This window comes from Molothrus ater, chromosome 23, assembly GCF_012460135.2.
Source record: "Molothrus ater isolate BHLD 08-10-18 breed brown headed cowbird chromosome 23, BPBGC_Mater_1.1, whole genome shotgun sequence".
NCBI lineage: Eukaryota > Metazoa > Chordata > Aves > Passeriformes > Icteridae > Molothrus > Molothrus ater.
In genome coordinates, this window is record NC_050500.2 from 5,917,675 (window position 1) to 5,940,232 (window position 22,558).

A 22,558-nucleotide genomic window follows, 5' to 3' on the forward strand; every position below is an offset into this window, starting at 1 on the left:
CCAGCTCGGCGCTCCCTGATTGGCCGAACGGCTCCGATTGACGTGGGCGCCTGACCGGCGGGGCGGGCGCTTTGCGACGGCGGCGCTTGACGGCGGTGGCGGCGGCGGGTGCGGGTCCGGGCGGGGGCGGCCATGCTGCTCACCGTGTTCTGCCTGCGCCGCGACCGCTCCGAGATCACCTTCAACCTGCAGGTGGACGCCGACTTCGAGCTGCAGAACTTCCGCGCCCTTTGCGAGCTGGAGTCCGGCATCCCGGCGGCCGAGAGCCAGGTCAGGGCCTGCCCCCGCCCCGAGCGCCGCGGAGGGCCCGGCCGGTGCCCCCAGGCTGGGAGCGGCCGTGCCCCTTCTCCCGCAGGGTCGGGGTCTCCCGGACTGGGAGCGGCCGGGTCCATCTGGGATCCGCCCCGGCCATCCAGAGTTTGAGGTTGTTTGGGGCGGCGGGTCCCTTCCGGTCCCTCCCGTCGCGCACCTTTGGGGTTTGGGGAGAATCAAACCTCGCTTTTCCCTCAAAATCCGCTCGGGAGAGGGCTCCGAGCCCCCGGTGCCTGAGGGTGGCCCCTCCGCGAAAGTCTCGGTCCGCGCCCGCCGCGCAGCTGAAGGAGAGAAGATAATGTGGGTTTGTTTTGGTTTGTTTTATGTTGAGGTTTCGGAGGAATTTGATGCTTCAACGGGGCAGGAATTGGAGCGAGGGGAGCAGGAGTCAGCCCGCGGGGGAGGTGGGGGCCCGTGGTGTCCTCAAAGCCCGGGAAATGGGGCTGAAATGTTCGGGAAAGGGTTTATTTATCCCATCGAACCCCTGCCATATCTGGGGCGGAAAGGGCGCATTGAGTCTTTTCCTCCCTTTTTTCCACACAGGTGTGGGGACCGAACAGGCACGTCCGTGTGGTTTTCCCAGCAAATATCCCCTCCAGCCCGGATCCAGGGCTCGCTCTGTGCCAGAACACGGGGGAGGCAGCGTGTGGGGGCGGCTCTGGGCCATCTGTCTGGGCTTTGCTCATGTTTTGGGTTCAGTCCCGCGTGTTTGGCCGTTCCTCCCCGTTTGTCCTGGGCAGGGCGGTGTCGGCTCCTTTCCTCGGCGCCGGCCGTGCCTGGCAGAGTTTGTGGAGTTTGGCGGTGGTGGCTTTTGCTTCCCGAGCCTTTTCCCAGTCTAAATTAACAAAGTGTTTTTCCAGCCAAGCCGAGATTAGTCAGCGCTGGAAGAGCTGGTGCAGGGGCAGCCCCGGGGCTGTGGTGTCCCTCACCCAGCAGGTTCCTGATGTTTGGCTTTCCCTCTGCCGTGGGAGAGCCTTGTTTTCTGGAATGGGAGGTTGGTGGTGACAGGAAAACAGTCTCAGAGCAGGGGCAGGAAATCCAGGTAGGGTGAATTCTCTTTTAGGAAAAAAACTCTTGATTTTTGGCAGTTGTAAAGGGAGAACCCACCTCACACAAAGGTTCCCAGCAACCCTCCCGTGGCTGTCACAGGCACCAGTGAGTTCCCAGGTCTGGGGACAACCCCTGCATGGGGGACTCTGCTGTGGCTTCGACATCTCCAGGCATGAACTGGAGCATAAACTCCTCACTGTCACCTTTGTCCCTTGTGTCATGGTGACCTGCAGCTCCGGGTCTGCTTTAGGGTAGCGAGGGGTCACTTCTCTGTGTGTTTTTGGTCAGGAGCTCCCTTGTTTGAGTTTTTCCAGCCCAGCTGACCTGTGTGGGGTTTGGGTGCTGCCAGCCCCAGGCGAGGGGAGCAGCGCTGTGCTTTTGTAGCCACCTCTGCTTCCTTCTGCTCATCCATCTGCCACCCGTGCATCATCCTGAGCCGCATCGTGCCGTGCTTGCCAGGCTGTTATTTGTCACTCCTCTCTCTTCTCTTCCTGCCTCGTGTTTGTGAGGTGTTTTGAGGACCTTCAGTGGGGAGAACACGTTGGACATCAGGAGGAATTTCTTCACAGGAGAAGGGTGCTCAGGCCTTGGCGGGGGCTGCCCAGGGAGGTTTGGGGTTCCCATCCCTGGAGGTGTCCAAGGAAAGCCTGGACATGGCACTCAGTGCTCTGGGCTGGGGACAAGGTGGGGATTGCACCTGATGATCTTGGAGAGCTTTTCCAGCCTCAGTGATTCTATGAGAAACTTAAAATATACAAGTTATCAGAGAGGCAGCTCCTTGTGTGGAAGGATTTTGCATTGTTAAATCACAAATAGGCAGTTTTACATTTACCAACTTGGCTGTTTTCTACCCTTTTTCCTCAGCCAAGGTAAATGTTGCATTGAAGGTGCTATGTTGGCACTAGAGAGGATGAATTTCACTGTAAGGGTCATGCAGGGTGGAGTAAACCACTCAGTATGTGGAGGAGGGTTAATCCCAGCCTTGTTCTCTGCTGGTTTGGGCAGTGAATTCTGGGTGCTGCAGTTTGGGGTTGGGCAGGGAGCTGTGAGGTGTCCAAGGGACGCTGTGGGCACAGGTCTGAGATAACAGAGGGAGCTGCTGCTGGCTGTGGTGATAAGAGGAGCTGGGCAAGGCAAGTGGAAATAATCTGACTTTGCAGTCTCCTCCACACACCAAGGCCGTGGCTTTCTGGGAGAGGGGACAGGAGGCTCTCATCAGAGCCACGCTCTTCATTCCTTCCCCTCATTTATTTTCTCTGCGTGCCCTCCATCTGTGCCATGCTCAGGAATATTTGATGGGCCCAGGAGTTGGCTTGATGGATGGCTGCAGGTGGTATCCAGCACTCCTGCCTGGGGTTCCCTGCTCCACAGGAAGGTTCTACCCTCTGGCACTGTGCACAATGAATCCACGGTGCCTGCATCCCTGTCTGAGTCACCTCCAGAAGAACCCGTGTCTGGTGCCTGCCAGCCAGCAGAGCTGCCACCAACCAGACAATCAAAAGGCAGCAAAATCCAATCAGTTTGTTTTAAGAGTGGGGCAGAATGGGTCAGCAGTGGATTGATCTGTGCTGCTAATGGACGTGGCGAGTGCCAGGCGCTTAATTCATTGTCTGGGATGTAAGGCTGAACGCTCATAAATCCAATCCCAGCAAGATGACAGAGGTAAAGCCTCACTTAAACTGATTAACTCGTCTCTTCCAGAGTGTCTGCGCAGGGAATGTGCCATTTCAGATTTGGGTGTGCAGCTGGGATTTATGACACGCTGCCTGTGCTGTGGCGGTGCTGCCTCAGGCCGGTAACGTGAGAGGCTGTGCCGGCTCTGCCAGCACCAGCTGACCTCGGTGGTGCCTCTGGGCTCTGGGGTGGAGGCCACTCACTTTCAAATCGCTGCCCATGGGCCCTGAGAGGGACCTGGGGTGTGAGGCAGCGCTGAGGCTGCACACTCTGGTGGAGGGGAGGAGGCAGGAAGCTCCTGCCTGCTTCCATCGTGTGCAATTCCCCGAATCTCTGACTGCTGCCCCATGAGGTTCTGGTCATTTGTGTTCCTCCTGCCTTGTCTTGCCTTGTACTGCTGCTGCTGATGGGTCTCCACTGCTGAATGCTGCAGGGAGAGTGTGTGTAAGATGTTGGAGTTGCTGTAGTGTCAGCCAGACCTGAAGACAGGTAGTGATTGTGGTTTTGGATCTGCTCCCTGTGATAGCATCAGGCAGAGCTGCAGCCCGTCCCTGCCAGGACTGCCAAAGCTGCTCCCACGTGGTTCAGCCAGCCCCAACCTGTGGCAAACGTGTTGTTGCTGAACTGGCCTTTCCCAGCCCCAAAGAGTTTGGCTAAACAAGGTGGTATTTGTGAAATTTGATCGTGTGCCTGAGGGGTTTAGGCCGAGTTCTCCATACTCTGGGCTGCTGCCAGGGCAGGAGGTGCTGGGCTGATCTTCCTGGTCTCACTGTGCTCCAGTGACAGCACAGAAACCTTCATGTTGCCAGATGCCATTTCTGGGAGCTTCTCTTCCAGGCTTATGTTACATTTTGGGCTTTCCCACAACTTAGGGCTTCTGTAGGTATTACAGGTCTGATGTTCATGGAAATGTTCCTTGGGGATTATTCACCTTTATCTCTGTGTTTTTATGTTTAGTCTATGGAGCCCTTGTTAAAGCAGGTTATCAAAGTAGAAATGGATGTGACTTTGTTTTTTGTAGTCACAAGAAGTTGATTCCCTGCATGGACTGATGGGAGCAGAGCTTTGAGTGCTCTGGGCCTGGAGAGTTGCATCACTGGAGTGAACTGGAAAGCACTGAGCTAATGAATAAGGTCCCTGTAAAACTGGTTATTCTGGGGAGCTGTGTTGTGGCAAGAGGCAGAATGATGGATGTTGGGCTGGATCTACCTGGATTGGTGCTGCTGGCATGTCTGCAGTTGTCCAGGGTCAGTGGGTGCTGACTTGGGGCAGGGAACGCTGCAGAAAATGCCTGTGGCTTGTGTAATCGTGGAGTTTGGAGTTTGGGAATGTGGACAGACAGTCCTGGTCAAGACTTGCTTCCCTCTAATGATCTTGGCCTCTGATCAGGGGAGACTGGCCCTTCTCCATGGTGCCACAGCTGGATTTTGGCAAGACCAAGCCCGTGTTGTCCAGGCAGGAGCGTGTCGAGGCCCTGCTGTGCCTGAGGCCTGTGAAGACATCACACCTTCCCTTCTGACGCTTGAGATGGATCCCAGGATTTATTGGAATGGTTTTTTTCTTCTCCTATAACAAAATAACATCTTGGTCTTGTTTTAACTTCTTCTCTGCCTGGTGGCTCTCCTGGCACAGATCGTTTATGCCGAGCGGCCGCTGACCGACAACAACCGGTCCTTGGCCTCCTATGGCTTGAAGGACGGCGACGTGGTGATCCTGCGCCACAAGGAGACGGTGGAGCCACGGCCTTCCCTGCGCTTCCCAGGTGAGACAGGCCCGTGCCAGCTCTGCCTGGGCCTCAGGGATTCACCAGCACTGCCCAGCACCAGCTCTGGCAGTGTCCTTTAGCACAAAGTGCTGAGGGGGGGAGGCTGGCTGGGTGAGACAGGGGGGCTTGTAAGTGACCCAGAGGGCTTCTGATTCAGTGTTTTATTCTGAGGAAGGCAACAGTATTTTACTGTTCCTCTGGGGAAGTGTGGAGGCAGTGAGGAGGTGACTGGTTCAGAACAGGCTTGGTAAAAGTGTGTGAGTTTCCTACAACCACCAGTTCCCTTCCTGCTGGATTTGATGGTGCAGATGTGCATGGCTCAGACCAGGAACAGCCTCTATGGATGTGTGTCCTGATCCTGTCCTGTGGCAGATTCCCTGAGAAGCCACATCTTGCCAAACCCAGTGGCTTAATCATGTGTGCATGCCAAAGGCTTCTCCAGGAATGTCTTCAGTGGAGCCCTGCGCCTCTGTCCTGCCTTGCACAGCTGCTCCTAGCAAATCTCAGACATAAAATATCCCTAGGAAAGGTGCCACAGGCTGAGAAGGGCGTGGGAGCATTGCTGAGGTCCTCATCCTGCCTCAGCTGGAGGATGGGTACCTGCAATGCAGGTCTGCAGGACTGTTAATACTTTTTTTTCCCCCTGCTTTTTTTTAACCCAAGAGACTCTGAAGTGCCTCAGAGCCACTGGGTTTAGCCCTGTAGTCCCTCCATGAGGAATTCACGTTTGTTAAGCAGGGAATAACTAGTCAGCAAGTGCATTTCAGGGGATTAGAAATGGGGCAGACAGGTGAGACCAGTTACATAAATGAGCCAGTGTTGCTAACCCAGTAACCCGGGGACGTGGCTGTGCTTCCATCACGAACTGCTGCTCTGCTGAAGCATTGAGGGCAGCTCTTCCTTCCCGTGCTTTTCCCAGCAGAACTGCAACCGTGAAGCGCCGACACCTGTGCCCTTCCTTTCAGGTCTGCCCAGGATCGATTTCAGCAGCATCGCCGTTCCCGGGACATCCTCGCAGCAGCCGCCGCCCCCGGCGCAGCGGCCGCGCCCCTCGCCCCCGGACGCGCCCTCGTTCCCTCAGGGCCTGGACAACCCAGCCCTGCTGCGGGAGATGCTGCTGGCCAACCCCCACGAGCTGTCCCTGCTCAAGGAGCGCAACCCGCCCCTGGCCGAGGCCTTGCTGAGCGGGGACCTCGGTGAGCCGGGGCTGGGGCTGGGCTTGGGGCGGGGTCAGCTCCCGTCAGGGGCAGCCCCGGGGGTTAACGGGCTGGGGTCTGCTGCATTCCTTGATGAAAGGTGCAGATAAAAGGTGCCAGTTGAGAGCGCTCGAGGCAGAGGTCCTCCATTTCTGGGTGTATTTCTCCTGCTTGCCATCTTTAATATCCTCTTTAATATCTCCTATTCAGAAATATAAGAGGCACAGACAATTTGGATGTCTGTGAACACAAGTGACTCAGCTCCTGATTTTTACACTAAGATACTCCTTACTGCACATTTTCCAATGAAGGTGGTGTGTTTGCTGCATCCCAGCTGGGACTCAGCAGAGAGCAGCACACTCCAAACCCAGCTCTGTCCATAGTGACCTTGTGCTGTGGAAGTGAACTGCAGAAAGGGAGAGGGAAAAGAACAAGGAAATGGTGTAGGAACTTTCTCAATAGAAATAGTCATAAATGTGTAGGTTTCTGTTAATCTTGGAAGTGTCTGTGTGTTTTGGGCACAGTTGAAAACTCGTCCTTTGCTTCTTCTGTAGCTGATGTTGGTCCCTTGTTCTTCCTGTGGTGAAAGATTTGAACTCTGGTGTCCTTTAGGTGTGAAAATAGAGGCGTTTTGGGCTGCAGTAGATGAGCTCCTGAACCTCTGCAGGATGTTTAGTTGGGAAATAAATCCTGTTGAGTGTGGAGAAATAAATGAAGAGAAGAAGCTTCTAGCAGGAGATTTTATCCACTCTCAGGGTTAAATCTGAGTGATTTTTCTCTGTTAGAGGAAACCAGAGAGGAACTTCCATGGACGTTGTCAGCCTGTTCTGTTTTTAACTCTGCCTTTAGCTCATATCCAGAGCTGAACCTTTTTTTGCACTCTCAGGCTTTTTCATGCATCTTGCTGGGAGTTTTTCCCATCACCTTAAGCAGGGGTGCTGCTCTTGGCACAGGAAACCAGAGGTTAAGCCCAAGACACCCAGAACTGGCTCCTCTGCTGCTCTGCCTGGTCTGTGGACATCAGGCTTTGACCCAGTTGTGCATTTTCAGTCCCAAATTGCCGCATTGGGCTGTCAGGAGGAAGTGGTTTGGGCTGGTTTTCCCTTGCTGTGCTGCACTGCTGCTGCTGGCAGTGTTTGGGCACAGATCCAGCTCAGCTCCAGCTTGGATTCCCAAATATCTGCAGAGATCCGTGCCCTGTGGCTGTGCTGGATGAAGGCACCTGCTGTACAAAAGCCTGATTTCAAAAATCCAACAGTCAAATATACCCAAGGCCTCCCTGAGCACATAACAGCCTTTGAGCCAGAGCAGCTTCCAGGGCTGCCAAGGCCTTTTGGGGACGTACATGATCCCATTCAAGTAGTAAAACATGGCCAGAGGCCATCTGGAAAGTGGAAATCTAAAAACTGTGATCTTAAAATGTGCATTTAGACCTGGCTAGCACCTCCTCATTCCAGTGGTAGGCATTCAGCTTTAGGGATTATAATCTCTGGTTTTGCCACGTTCCTTGGGTTTGAAAGGAGTTTTGTCATTAGCCTTTGTGTATTTTTTAAATTTTTTCCCCTATATAAGTGTATGTGCCAGGAAATTGAGTTTGATTGTGCAGTGTTTGGGTAGGAGCATGAGGAGAGCGAGCTCTGTCCAGTTGCTTTTCATCTCGGCAGGTTCCCAAGTTTGCCACCGATCCTCTGAGGTCCTTCCACGCTGCCCTCAGAGGAAGCTTTTCTCTGTGTGCTGCTGAGTCTATTCCTCAGCTGGCATCAAAAGAAGCGTTTGCTGTGCCAGAATTTGATTTGCAAGAGTAATTTCCAGTAAAAAGCATTTCTTTCTCTCCCTGTTCCCGCAGAGAAATTCACCAGGGTGTTGCTGGAGCAACAGCAGGACCGAGCCCGGCGCGAGCAGGAGAGGATCCGGCTCTATTCCGCCGACCCCTTTGATCTCGAGGCACAGGCCAAGATAGAAGAAGACATAAGGTAACAAACCAAAGTGGCTTGTAGGCATTGGGGTCCTCTCTGGGGAGAAAAAACTGCTCTGTGCTTCCATCCATGGTGGTTTTTTCCCTCAGAGAAGGCAGAATTTAAGCACATTCCTTGTACCAAGGAGTTTGTTTGCAATGCTCTGGGCCACCTTTGCACGTGGGAAGGTTGGGATTTGGGAACATGGAGGTGCACCCCATCCTTGAGATGTGTCCCACTGAGATCACAGAGCGTTGTTCCCTGTGAGGGTGGGGAGGCCCTGGCAGAGGCTGCCCAGAGAGCTGTGGCTGCCCCATCCCTGGAAGTGTTCAGGGCTGGACAGGGCTTGGAGCAATCTGGGATAGTGGAAGGTGTCCCTGCCCATGGCAGGGGGTGGCACTGGGTGGGCTTTAAGGTTTCTCCCAGCCCAAACCATTCTGTGACTGTGTGACACGAGGTGACAGCACTGTTATCTGTGCTCTGTGTGTGTTGTCTTGGAGCTGCCTGAGCTGCTTCACTGGAGCACTTGTGGAGAGCACATCTCCTCTTGAGGCCGGTGCCTGGGGCGTGTTTTGAAGCCAAGAGCTGGGCTGGCGCTGTCTCCCAGCTGAGCTCTGCACAGCAACAGGGCATTGTTCCTCCCAGCTGCCCTCGAGATTTGGTTTTGCATCCTGCTAATTGTTCCATGTCTGGCTAATTCACTGATGAGAGGCTCTGCAGAAATGCATCCTGCTCATCAGCTCGCTCCCTCTTGCTGCCTTCCAGATGTAATTGTGTTGGGCTGAGGCTTGATTTCTTCAGCTGAGTGGTAAATCCTGGAGTCGGTTCATGGCTGGTGGTTTTCCCCTGATAACAAAGTGTCTGTCTGCTACAGACCCATTGTTGGTCAGAACCAGAATTCACTGGTGGTAGGAGTGCTCTCACATTGCCACTGACAAGGTGTTGGTGCCAGATAAAGACCCAGAAATGCAGAAAATAGATATTTGTAGGGAGTGAAACATTCTCAGAGGCACAGGAACGCTTCCCTTCTTCCTTAGATGAGGGACAGATAAAGGGGATGCCCAAGGTTCTGCAGCTGTTTGGGCTGAGCCATCCCCAAATGTCACACCCCACTCAGTGAAAAATGAAATGGCATCAGAATTGAAGTCTTTTCTCCTTTTTTTGGGGAGATAAAGCAGTTTTGGATGCAGTCACTACAGATGCCCATCACTTCCAAGATTATCCTGGGGCTGTGAGGGATTTCTTGAAGAGTGTTTTTTGTTGGCTTGAATTTGCAGCAAGGGCTGGTGCTCATGGTGGTGTTCTTTCTGCTATTTTGCTCACCTCCCTCCTTTCCTAGCCTGGAAAAAGAAAGATACCAGGGAAACCTGAGGATTTTAATGTTCAGCTGCTGTGTGGGATTCCAGTGATGTAGCTATTGGCAACACCTCCATGTACCCTCGGCATGACTAATGAATCCACAGGTTTTTTCTCTCAGTTCTCCAGGTTAACATGGACATCAGGGTCCTGTTGGCAACACAAGGCTGTCAGGAGCTGAGGTGTGAGTTAGGCAGGGGTTGGAAGGGGCAGTGGCTGCTGGGGAGTGACTCACTGTCTCTGCACTCAGCTGAGATCATTCCTAGCAATCTTCAGCTCCCAGCTCTGTGCTTCACTAAGGAGGAAGCCTTTGCTGTGGTTTAAATGTGTGTTTGTAAGGTGAGCAGCAGTAGGTGGGATTTCCAGGTCTGTCTGTGAATCAGAGGGATGTTACAAGGTCTGGGTGACAGAAATTTTGGTCTTTCTCTCTCCACAAAATTCAGGCAACAAAACATTGAAGAGAACATGACAATAGCGATGGAAGAGGCACCCGAGAGCTTTGGGCAGGTGGTGATGCTCTACATCAACTGCAAAGTCAATGGACACCCCGTGAAAGCCTTTGTGGACTCAGGTGCTTTCTCCACACTCTCCATCACTGAGGCCAACAGTCAACATTCCAGTAGTTTCCCCAAAATGTCCTTCAATAAAGCAATGCATGACAAGATTTTGCAGCATTTTACTGAACCCTGAGCACAGCCTGGTTGAGCAGATTGTTGGGATAAGCAGTGTGGGAACACCCTGGACTAGGGCTCCTGGGAGAGTTTCTGGGACTTCCATACCTGAAGGTCTCTGCCATGTGTGTGTGTCTTACCTCATTTTACAGACTGGGAGATTGCACACGCCTTTAACGTGGTAGCTCCCATCACATCCTGCAAGGAGAACTTCTTGGGGTTGTTCCATCCCTACAGTAATGGTCAGTGCTGACCCACGTGTGGGCAGCCAGGTCAGCACAGTGGGATTCACAGGAAGCCTTTATGCCCTGGGGCAGGTGGGTTGGTTTCCCAGCCTCTGAGTGCCAGATTTTAAGCTCTTCAGGAGAAAATAAAAGTTTGTGCTGAGCCATGAGGATTTAACACGAGTTCTGTTGCTGGTAGGTGCCCAGATGACCATCATGAGCCAAGCCTGTGCTGAAAGGTGCAACATCATGAGGCTGGTGGATCGGCGGTGGGCTGGCATTGCTAAGGGTGTTGGGACACAGAAAATCATTGGCAGAGTGCACTTAGGTAAGTACTGGCATTTTTGGGGCAGCTTTAGCAGGGGTTTGACTGCATTTCCTGCAGTCTTGGCACTGAGGATCAGTGCTGTAATTGCTAGGAGCTCCTGCAGAGTAAAATCAAAGTGCATCTGAAATGTGTTTGTTTGTCTTGGGCACAGAACTCTGTCTCATTTAATGCTGTAACACTTGGGGGTGAGGGAGTCCCAGCTCCTGCACACACAGAGGACACCGGACACGTTCTCTGGGGGCAAAACCCGAGTGACTGTGAAACACCACGACCTTCCCTGTTTCAGGTGGCACTGCTGGGCAGCGTGAGCTACTCAGGAAGGGTTCCCACACAGTACAGTGTTTGCTGTTCCTTTGGAAAGAAAAGCCTCTGTGCTCTTGTGCAGCTATTCTGGATGGAGGTCACTGCCCTTATTACCAAAAAATCGATTCTGTTTCCTGTTGCTGCTACTTAGACTTGTGCTCTAATAAACTGTTTGCAGCCCTCAAGCTTGGAGGGTCAGAGAAGCAGTACAGGAGGTTCTCAGGCACATCAGCTTTTAAAATAATTACTCTGGGACCATGGCAGGCCTGGCAGTCCTGGGGCTTGCACAGGGCCAGACTTTCTGTGGCCAAAACGGTGCATCAGAGTGCTGGTTTCAGATTGTCCCAGACCTTTCCCTTCCCAGGTGGAAGAGCAGAAATCAGATTGTTGTGCTGTAGTGGGAACTTCTCTGCCTTGTGTTTCAGCTCAGGTGCAGATCGAAGGGGATTTCCTGGCGTGCTCCTTCTCAATCCTTGAAGAGCAGCCCATGGACATGCTCCTAGGACTGGATATGCTTAAGAGGCATCAGGTATCAGAACCTCTTTTGAAACAGTTACCTGGCTCTTGCAGGTTTAGCGAGAAGTGCAACATAAATGCCTGGCCTGTGAATTCATAGGATTTTCCTGGGGAGAGTTGATGGTGGATTATCTTCCAGGCTGGAAGCACATCCATCATGGACAGCTCTAGGGCATCTGGCTGCTGCCTGGAGCTTTTTCTCTGATCAAAGATGCTCAGAGCTTTCCAACAGAATGCTTTATTAGAAATTGAGTCAGATGGGGCCCTTTGGTTAGAGCTGATACCGCTGGCCCACCCTTAGCTGTCCGTTGGAGACAGATTGCCTGACCTCGCGTCTCCCTTGATCCCAGGAGCCACCTGGCTCTCTGCAGCCCTGACGTGCGGATGCTCTCTTGCAGTGCTCCATTGATCTCAAGAAGAACGTGCTGGTGATCGGCACCACGGGCTCGCAGACCTCCTTCCTGCCCGAGGGGGAGCTGCCCGAGTGCGCGCGGCTGGCGTACGGCGCGGGCCGCGACGACGTGCGGCCCGAGGACATCGCCGACCAGGAGCTCGCAGAGGCAATACAGAAATCCGTAGAGGAAGCAGGTACCAGCAGGAGCTCACTTGGAACAGGAATCTGTGCATTTTTTTCTGCTGCATGTCAGGATGTATGTGAGCAGTTCCCCTTCCGGCTCCTGGGAGCAGCAGCAGCAGCCAGTAAAGGGTGGAGAGAAGGGGCTTTATTTCTGCTTGTGGCCTCTGAGTGCACTTCTCTCTTCCTTTCTGGGCTGCAAAACCTGCATGGAGGCATTCAGGGCTGTTAGCTGTTGATTTGGTGCTCTCCCTGCAGCTTCCCGCCTGCTCTGGTTTCCTGGCCTTCAAGCTGTGGAGGTTAATGGTTGTCTGTGGCTGGGATCACATTGTTGTTCCCGGCAGCGCCGTGGCTCAGCTGTGCTGCTGCTGCTGCAGCCTCGTGTGAGCACAGCTTTGGGGAGGCTCCCAAAACCCTGCTCTTATTGGCTGCACCACGTAAAAATAGAGCAGCTGTAGCAGTGACAAAAGTTCATGACAATTTTTAGAATTCGCACTATTTCAGCATTTTTCCCTGGAATGATGCTGGTGCCCTTGGAGGGGGAATTGCCTCCTTGCAGTTGCTCAGAAGTTCAAAAGCTGAATTCACATCCTCAGCCTTAAATATGACCTGCAAAGAAAACTTTCACCCTCCTGCAGTTTTGTTCCCAGTGTCCCTAGAATCCAAATGCTGCACAGATGGCCACATGGAGTTTTGGTGGCTGCAAAATTGAGCAAAGTGATTTTATTTTCAGCCAAATAGCTGAAAGCTGAACTATGAGCCAAAATCAGTCTGAAACTCAAATTTTCTGTTCAATTCCTCCCTTAGTTCAGCTTTTAGCTGAAGGGAAAATTCATTATTTTTTCCCTGTGTTCCAGAGAAGCTGTGAATACCTCAGGGTGTATTCCTTAAGCCTTTTCCAAAACTTTTAAAGATAACATTTTATATCCAAGAGTTCTCTAGAGACCTTGGAGTTTTACTGCTCATTTTTCCTCTGAAAGAACACAGTAAATTCTGCTTCCTACACACATGTAGAACTCTTTGCTGGGTCAGATTTAAGCTGATCAAGTTAATTTCAACATTTTGCTTGCTAATATTTTAAGACTCTGGTGTGCCCATATTTAAAATTGAAATGAGAAAAAAAGATTTAACCATATATTATTATATGTATATTTATATATCTATTAGATACTAAAATTTATATATATTTTATATATATATGTATCTATATATATATATATATATATATATCTAGTTGAAATGCACTGAAATTTTTCTTTAACACCTCCCAGTTACTGTTGCACAACCCAAAGAGTAACAGTTGGTTATAAATAACGAAGTTGATAACATTAAGGGGAGCACGGGACTGCACTTATTGCTCCCTTTGGCCCATTTTCTTCCATCCTAAGAATATAAGTTTTCCAGAAATGTAAAAAACCTCAGAAGGAAGGTCTGGCTTTAATGAATCAGTATGAAATAGTTTAAATGTGTGACTTTTCTAGCCAAATTTGAATCTTTGTTAACTGAAGTTGCAGCCAGCAGAGAGAAACACAAGCACGGGTTTGACCTTGTGATGGGGTTTTGATGTTGCTAAAGGTCAGGCTCAGGAGCCTGGGCTCTTGTCTGTTCCCACAGCCTGGGAGGTGTAAATATCAGCTCTTTCCTGTGAAAACCTGGAGCCTGGTTAGCTTTCAGAATATATTTCCACTTTGAATGAGGCTTTGCAGATATTATGGTTGGTTAAATTTAGTTCTCAGTTGAAAGAGAACTAAATAACAAGCAAACCTCAGCCCAAACTATGAGTCTTTACAATAAAAGTATTTCAGACAAGTTTTTTAAACAGAAAAGTGCCTGAAATTACTTAAATCCAAGCTGCTTATGTACCACATATGGTTCTAAGGACCATGAGGCTTTGTTCAGGCTAGTCAGCACTTGGACACTTTCTGTTGATGCTGAGCCCTAGAGGAATGTAAAAGATTTATGGGAATAGGAAATCCATTTTGTGTGTTCACTTAGTGCCCATAGAACACCGAGGCACAGAAGTGGCTCTTGTTCAGATTGACTGTGACAGTCCTGACAGTTCTAGACACAGTTCTAGCCTCTGGCCCATAGGCTTTTGTTGGCTGTATCCTAAAATGTCAGCACATTCCTTTTTTCTCTCTTCCAAAACTTGAGTTGCTGCTAGGCGGTACCAAGAAAACCAAGAAAGGAAAAAACAGAAAACGGAAGAAGGACAGAAAGAGAATGTGATGCAGCTCCAAAGAAGCTCAGCTCCCCACAACACGTGTGTTCTTTTATAACTGGAGCAATTTTTGCTGCCTTCCAGGAGATGGTACAACACAAATGGCTGCCTGCACCTGGAGGCTATTAAAGTGCTTGTTTTGAATGCACCTGGATTATCCTTGAGCTTTATTTAATCCCCTGAAGTCCACTTTAGGGAGCCTCACAATTTCTGTCAGCTGCTTTGCTGATGGTTCAGCATTTATGGAAGGCAGCTGAGGTGGTGGTGGGGTTCACTGAGATCCAGGACCTCCACATCCTTATTTACCTCTGAGGGCTTGATGCTCTTTTGTGCCAGTTTCCCACCACTGGGGAACTCAGTGATCATGGAGGATTTACAAACCTGGCAGCAAAACTGGAGCTGTTTTGCTGAGGAGGAAGTGTAGCCAGGCAGCTCATCCCACACACACCTTTTCATCCAGGCAGCCTCAGTCCAAGTCAGTGCCACCACAAACAGCTCAGGCTGTTCCTGGTACAGAGAGGAATTAATCCCTGATGGTGCACTTTGTGGGGAAGAGTTTGTTCCTGGTTTTAGCTGGATCAATATCCCTGGTGGGGCTGGGACTCAGCTCCTGTGCCTCCCCCAGGGGAAGGATGACACTGAGGAGAGCTTGGTGGAAAACCAGCTCCTGCTGCTACCTCAATGCAAATCCCTGATGTGTCTGATCATACCCTAATTAGTGATCCAGCAGGTCAAAAGACAGTTCTGCTTCCTCCCTGAAGGGTTGGTTTGGGAGCAGAGACACGAATGTAATCATCCACATAGAAACAGAAAGGATCCCTCTGGTTTTCATCCATATCCTCTGTCACAAAGCTCTTTGCCACCCTTAGGAAAGATGAGCAGCAGGGTGGTGTCCCAGCAGGTACTGCACTGGTTTTAGTTACCAGAGAATAAAAGGAACAGAGAACAAAAGGTGAGGACAGGCAGGTTTCTGTTGTGTTGTGGAATTCAAAGAGAATTGTGGCTGGAGGTGTAGGCATGGCAAGCTGTGCCTCAGTACTCCTGTAAAAAGAGACTCCAGGAAAACCAGTGGTGTGTTTGGGAAGGGAAAGGGCAGCAAATCACAGAGCACAGAGCCTGGGCTGATGTGATGATGATCACACAGAGCCTGTGTGATCCTGGGCTGTGGGGTCAGGACAGGCATTCCTGCAAAGGTCCTGTGAGTGATTTAACGAGTGCTGGATGCTGATACATCAGCGAGATCAGACTGTCAGCAAGATAAGGTCACTTAATCTCCCCTGATAACTACAGCCAGTGTTCAGTGCTTCTGATAGAGATCTGCAATTCATCTGCTCCCTGTGAGGACAAGGAAGCATCAAGCTGGACTTGACTTTTGGGTTTTCTCCTTTGCTTTGCTCTTCCCAGCCTTGGGCAGCAGTTCTTTTGGGGGATTTCCTTCCCCCTACAATCTGTACGCTTCCCTTTAGCAGCCAGCTGGTGTTTGGACACCTTCTCTCGGGTCTGATGGCACTGCTGGGAGCACAACCCAAGAACTGTGTTGCCATCTCAGTTCCCTTATCTCTGAAATGTGTCTCCTGAGTATCTCCAGCCAAAGGCAGAACAAACAAGAATGGCACAAGACACATTGTTACATTGTGTAGAGTTTACCAAGTGTCTAGTGTGACCCACAGACTGCTCTGTGGCATAGCCAGTACAGACCAGCCTTTAAATTGTGCTCTGGCAGAGTTATTCTTGCCTCGATGTGCCAAATTTGCCAGGCAGAATCTTTCTGGGAGGCAGGAGCTCCTGCAGCCTCCGTGCCGTTGTGCTGGACAGTCAGGAGGGGAGCTGTGCAGGACTGTAACCATGCATGGTGTGTGCTCTGAATGCTAACACGAGTTTGGTGTGTTTGTTTCCTAATCCAAACAGAGCGTCGGAAGCCTTGATGCATGTAGTGTGTGTTTACTGCAGCTGGAGTGGGCCACAGACCAGGTATTTAGAGCTACCCGTTCCAGTTTGTGCTGCCACGGTGCTTCTGCTGTGTCCTGACTGCTCCTTTCCTTCTGTCTTCCATAGAGAATAGTGACAAAGAAACTACCTCACTGGAAATGCCCTCATTACCAGCTTCTGATGGGTTTCAAAATCCAGTCCAGTCTTCAGGACTAAATTCCAAGATCTCTAATCCCACAAATCAGTTACTTGATCGTTCTGTCTCTGCCCCTGCTTCAATTTGCTCATCCGAATCCAGCCTTGCAGAGCCCATTGATCCTAGAGCCGTCAAGACTTCTGACTCTTCACCTGATCACCAGATAACCCCAGAAAAAGAACATGCTCTGGTATTACAGCATCATTCCAATAGCTCTTCCTTGGCAAATAATGACCCCTCTCTGCACACCGGAGATGGAACCTGCTCCAATCCAGCTTGCCTTTCACAGAAGACACTCAAAGAAACATTTAGTGCTGACATTTTAAAGGAATGTAATAAAGAACAAGATCATGGTCAGGAACATCCTCTGGAAGTGACAAAAGTCCATTTGGATGACGCTGCTGCCAAGCACAGGCAGGATAAAGATGTCTATCTGTCTTCAAAGCAGGAGCAAAAACATGAGCTTCCCACAGACCATCGGATGTGCAAAGAGCCAGAAAAGGAACATCTTGAGGAGCAAACTGAGACAACTGACCCAGAACCTCCTTGCTGTGTTGGTGGGGTTGAGAAACCTGCTGTGGCAGAAGCCAAACAGCCAGAAAATCCTCCCGTGGAAATGAGAGATGAACTGGAGAGAGCAGGTCTTTCCTGTGTGAAAGGGAGTATCCAACTGTCAGCCTCCTTTAGCCACGTGCACACGGAAGCCGTCATGGAAATAGATGCAGTGGAGCAGGCTGCAGCTGAAGCACAGAGCTCAGCAGGGCAGCAGAAGCAGCAGACTGAGAACAGACATATTTCCAACCTGAACTCGGAGGCCCTCTCCATGGAGGTGGAGTTGCTCAAGTCTCCATCCTCCTTGAGTGATCCACTTTCCACCAGTGATGTCCTGCAGTCTCAAAGCACTGGTGAAATTCCTGCAGAGTATCACGAGTCGGCTAATTTGGCAGCAGACAGCTCTTCCCCCTCCAGCACCCAACAGCTGGACATGGATGCAGGAAAACCTTCAGAAGAGCAATGTTTCCCTCTAGCATCAGCCTTGAAAGAGCTTCACAAACTCTTGGTTATCAGTCGGAAAGGAGAATGCAAGATCCTTGCCTCGGAAGAAGTTTCCCAGCTGGAAACAGTTCAGAGAGAGCCAGCAGTGCAGCAGAAGGGACTTCCTGAAGGTGAGCAGAAAGGCTTGGATCCAGCCAGCCAGGAACAGAGCTGTTCCTTCCCTGAGATGAGGTCTGAGGGTGGAGAAGCAGAGGGGAGCCAGCCTTGTGATTCTGGCAGAGAGCACATCAGCACTGGGCCCGTCAGTGCTGGGCAGCCTGTGCTCGGGGCAGGTGCTTTAGAGAGGCAGAAGGGTTCAGGTGAGAGCGATGTGGGCGTGCTGGGTTCTGCAGCCACCCCTGGCCAGCAGCAGAGCCCAGAGCAGAGGGAGGTTTTGGCAGGAGGTTCTCAGAGTGCACCTAGTCCAACTTTGGAGCAGAGCACGCCTGCTTCCTCCACACCTGCTTCGGGTGAGGGAGCACCACAGGATACTCAGCGCCTGTTCAACAGGAGCACCTGGGAGAAGTGGCAGTGCTGCTCCTGCAGGTCCATGGCCCCTGGGTGGGAGTGAGGAACCACTGCTGAGCCCCCCAGCTGCCTATACCAGACTGACTGAAGCAGGGGCTTCTTCACCCCCTGCTTTCCCCGTGGCTGATGTCGACCGGATCCTTGGTGCTGGTTTTACCCCACAGGAAGCTCTCCAGGCCTTGGAACAAGCGGGTGGAAACGCAGATCTTGCTCTTCTCATTTTGCTAGCCAAGAGCATCGTTGTTCCCACGTAACTGTGGAAGAGGGAGCTGACTGGGGGATCTTTTCTTCTACAGGAGTATCTCAATTACACACCACAATGGACGAGCAGAATGTTGAGCCAGATTTTTATAATTATTTGCAGCCAAAGTAACACATCTCTTCTGTTTCACTTGTTAGATTTGGGCTTTGAAAGGAAAGAAAACATCCTTGCATTGTGTGGACAGGATAGCTTTTAATCATGCATACTGGATTAAAACTACTAGTTTTATTTAAATGTACGATTTTAGAATAACCTCCAATGCTATGAATAAAGAGCAGCAGCCACTGTGCTCACTGCCCTGTCCAGCACAAAGCAATTTGTGATGGGAATTGGCCATACATGCACAGGAGGGAGGTGCACACTGAGTCCAGTGTAGACTCTGGATGTGCTGCAGCTCCTTGGAACCCAACATCCAGCTGTTGAAATTATTCTGGCAGCTACTAAAGGTGTGTAGATGCTCCTGGATGTGTAAGGCTTTTGCCAGAGGAGTGAGGGGTTTTTGGGGAGCGTGGGTTTTCGTGTGTGCATGGGGAAGGCTGATGCTTATTTTTGCCAAACCCTTTTATGCTTTGATTTAGAGTTGGACTCAATGATTCTTGTGTGTCCCTTCCAACTCAGAATATTCTGTGATGCTCTTGGGCCAGTGTGTTCCAGTTTACAACATGGGGATAGAAGAAGGGAAGGGATAGAATTTGGTGCTACCAAAACTTACAAGATACATTTTAACTTATTTGGAGATATGCTGGTATTAACTATAGGGATGGGGGGGTGGGGGGTGAGGGAAAAAGAGTATTTACATTTTTTTCTAGCCTTGCCCACATCATGTTTTTCCTCATGCAAAAAAGAACAAGCTCAACCAGTTTAAGGCTAAACCTTAATGATGAATTTGTTTAACAAACCAACTGTGTGTTACGGCTCTAAATCTGCCTGTGCCAGGGGAGGAATGAACTTCATCTCAGTGGCTCCACACAGGGCTGTGATTGGAAGAAGGAAGAATCTGCTTTGCTGTGCTTTGTCTGGATGGCTGGGGTTGGTTGGCCTCGTGGCTGTGAATGCCATGGCTGGGGGTGCTCATCTGACTCTGACACCTCCTCAAGAGCGAGGGCTCCCCAGCAGGGTCACAGAACAAATGCACTGATGTGGCTTCTGCGTTACAACCATCGTGGCCTTCCGGGATATCTCTGGTGAGTCACCTGAGCAGTGAGGCCTCACCGAGGCTGCGCTGTAGGAAGCCCTTTCCAGATGCTTTTTTGAGGGGGAAGAACTCCTTTGTGATGCTCTGCAAAGCCCCAAAACTCTGTCAGGGCTGGGGAAGGGAAAGGAAGGCGTGGCTGAAACAAAATTTTAAGTAGGAGCTTTGATTCAGTCCCACTTGCAATCTCAGAAGTGGCTTTGTGTTTGGTGTTTGTCTTGAACTTGACACGTTGAGCTGAACCTGGAGCAATGGCTCAGCAGCACCAAACACATTTTTGTTCATGGCTTCCATGTGGTCTTGTGGTTGTCTCAGGCCTATGTCCTGGTGTTTGTGTTCCCTGTTGCTTGAGCAGGTCTCCTATGTGTGTGCTGGGCTGTTTTTATGCAGGTGGCATTTAAAAACAACACCGATTTGGTTTCATCTGTCACCTCCCAGGAGTTTGTGCTGTCATTGAGTGCTGGTGTCAGATTTGCCTCAGACACTTGGGCAGCCAGGAGATCCTTTGGAGTAATAAAGGGCTTTAAGGCATTCTGCTGTCAAATGGAGCTTCTCCGTGAGCTGGGACGGTACCATCCGGACCTGGAGCTCCCAGACAGGTTTGGCTGACATCCCTCCATTCCACCATGAGGGAAGCAGTGCTTGGCTGTCTGGAGCAGCATCCAGTGATTCACTTGAGGCTCTGCTCAAAATGAATTACTGGGGCCAGACTGCAGCTTTCTCATCTTCACTGGGCAGGTGGTAGAGTTACCCCTGCTGAAGGTTTGGTTTAATATTCTCCTTCCAATGAGCACCTCAGATCAGCAGAAGCCCCTCTGTGAAGGGCAAGCTTGGGCTGGTACAGGAGTACAGTGTCAGCAGGTCTCCTTAGAAGCCTTAGGAAATAGGATCTCTCAGATCCATTCCTGTCTGCATCTGGTTCACCATCAGAAGCAGCAGCAGTGAGGCTCCCAGATCCAGAGCAACCTCAGATGGCTGAATCTGCTCCTGATTCACACTGCAGGGCTCGGTGAGGTGGCCCTGGGAGCAAAGTAACACAGGAGCCAGGGCCAGGTTGGCTCTCTTGGATGGGGGAGAGCTGAACCTGCACCCTTTGCCTGTGTGTGGACGTACTGCCAGCTGCTTGGAGCAGCAGATGTTGGCTACTCAGTGTTTGCCACTCAGTGTTAGCCCCTTGTATCACTCTCTCTGTTTCAGAAGCTGTTGCTCAGCTGGCCCAAGTGGTGCTGCTCTGCACCAAGCTGGTGACAGGCTCTGCTCTCACGGCCACGCTGACTTAGGCTGCACATAGAGAATTTATTCTATAAAAGCTTTAGAGCATCAGCCAATCTGCTTCAGTGCTCAGTTTTATTCCTTGTCAAATATAAGTTTTGAATCCTGCCCTTCTGCCAAAGCTGTATGGAAGCATTTATCCATAGTGCTAGAATTCCATGGGTAACTCTTCCCAGACTGCTAGAAACAAACCCTGACCCCCAACTGATAAATATTTCTAAAACTCTTTTATCAAGTAGGTCCAAGCCTGGTGATTTAAATCTCTTCATTTCCAAGCATTGCTTTGAGTGAATGGCTATGTGCTGCTAAATTAGTGAATAATTTTTTTAGGAGCAAGATCTAGTATAAAATTGGGGCAGTGGTGAGTACTTCAGGTTAAAATAAAATGTAACAGAATGTGTGCTTAGCCAACACTGTCTGAAAGTTGTCTTTGTTTCAACGTGTGTCCTCTCTGCTGCATGCGCACGCACATCCTCTGTTCAGCCTCCAGCATCCCTTCACTGCTCCCTGTGCTGGCCTGGCCCTCAGAGTGGGAGTGTTTATAGGAGAGGAGGGATGGCAGAGTGCTGTGGCTGATTGGCTACAGCGGGGGATAGAGGTGCCACCAACAGCTCTTCAGGTTTCCAAGGAGCCAGGTATTCCAGCCTAAAATCAGGCACTTTGTTCTTTTTTCTTCCCCCTCCTCATTAACCACTGCTGCAGTGTGTCCTAAAGTCACATCACTTAACAAAGGGATTTCACCATGGCAGTCCAGCTCTAGAGAGTAAAGCAGTGCTCTGAAGCACCTGTGGGGACCCATGTGGGTCTGTAGAGCTCCTTTCTGGGTGTGCCCTGGAACCACTCCTGGTCTCTGAGATTTACTTTTTTCCTTAAAAATACTGAAGGAATTCACTTGGCCTCTTGGTGACTGTGTTGTGTACACGAGGCCACAGGTGAACACAGGGGTGATGTTTAGTGGAATCCCAACATCTGGAAGTTTCTGGGCATGGGTAATTCTGACAAGAGGAGGGAATATTCCTGATGACTGTCCCTGGCATGTTTACCTGCTGCAGGACAGAGCTGAGCTACGCTGTTACCAGGACAATCTGCCTCCTTGCTGTGTATGTTTAACTTTCTATGTAGACACTTGGTCTCCAGGACTGTTAACCTTGTATGTCCTCCATGTTCCCGTCTTCTGTGTCTCCCTCTTGCTGTCTCCTCTTCTCAAAAGTAGCAATATTTAAGTGTACTTGCTGAATGCTCAACTTCAGATCAGTTTTCTGTAAAACTATGCCATTGATGAACAAAAGGAGGAGCAGGTCCTAGAGGTTGCTTCACCAGACTTGGACTTCCTGCCAAACGGCTCCCCAGAACTCTAACAGAAATTCAAAGAGGAGCAATCCAGAGGTGTTTCTGCCTGCCTCTCTCGGAAGTCAGCTTGGGAAACGAGGTCAGTTTCATGTCCATCATTCCCCTCTGAGCGCTCGAGATTTCTTCCTGCACTGTGTAGACGAGGCTGAGTCCGTGATCCGAAGCGCAGCGGTTTGGGTCACACTTTGACTGATGCTTCAGAGTTTTACAGACTCACGTAGGGAACTTGAGGGAATCAATACTCAGGAATCCTAAAGCTGGTTGTGTTTTGTGTCATTGACTCTTGTGGGCTGAACACGCTGCAGCCTCGCAGGCGGCTGAAGAGAGGAGTGGGTGTGTCATCAATGGGATGTGGTTCTGCCCAAAGTAATACACACTTGATTCTTTTTTGATTTTTTTTTAATATTGGGGGACTGTTTATCAACAAATTATGTGTAAAAAAAATTTGATATTTAAAAAAAAAATGAATAAACACTTTATCATAATGTTGCTTGGTTGGTCTGTCTGTATTTTTGAGGTTGGCAGCTCTGCACTCAAATCCTTCAGTGCTTTTTTTCCCAAAGCCAGTGGATTTTCTGTAACATAAATGCTGCCATTTTGAACAGAGTGAGTAGAAATCTGTAGGTAAAGTTATTAAGATTGGGAGGGC

At 50.5% G+C, this 22,558-nt stretch overlaps 1 protein-coding gene across 1 annotated transcript; it reads left to right on the forward strand.

Moving 5' to 3' along the window:
• The first annotated feature begins 131 nt into the window (after positions 1-131).
• On the forward strand, positions 132-22,394 carry DDI2 (DNA damage inducible 1 homolog 2). Its single transcript, XM_036396206.2, is given in 10 exon segments — positions 132-270; positions 4,669-4,798; positions 5,767-5,997; positions 7,844-7,970; positions 9,752-9,879; positions 10,403-10,531; positions 11,260-11,363; positions 11,749-11,938; positions 16,201-17,810; positions 17,812-22,394. Coding segments are annotated over 10 exon segments (3,063 nt in total). The 5' UTR covers position 132; the 3' UTR covers positions 18,088-22,394.
• The last annotated feature ends 164 nt before the right edge of the window (positions 22,395-22,558 follow it).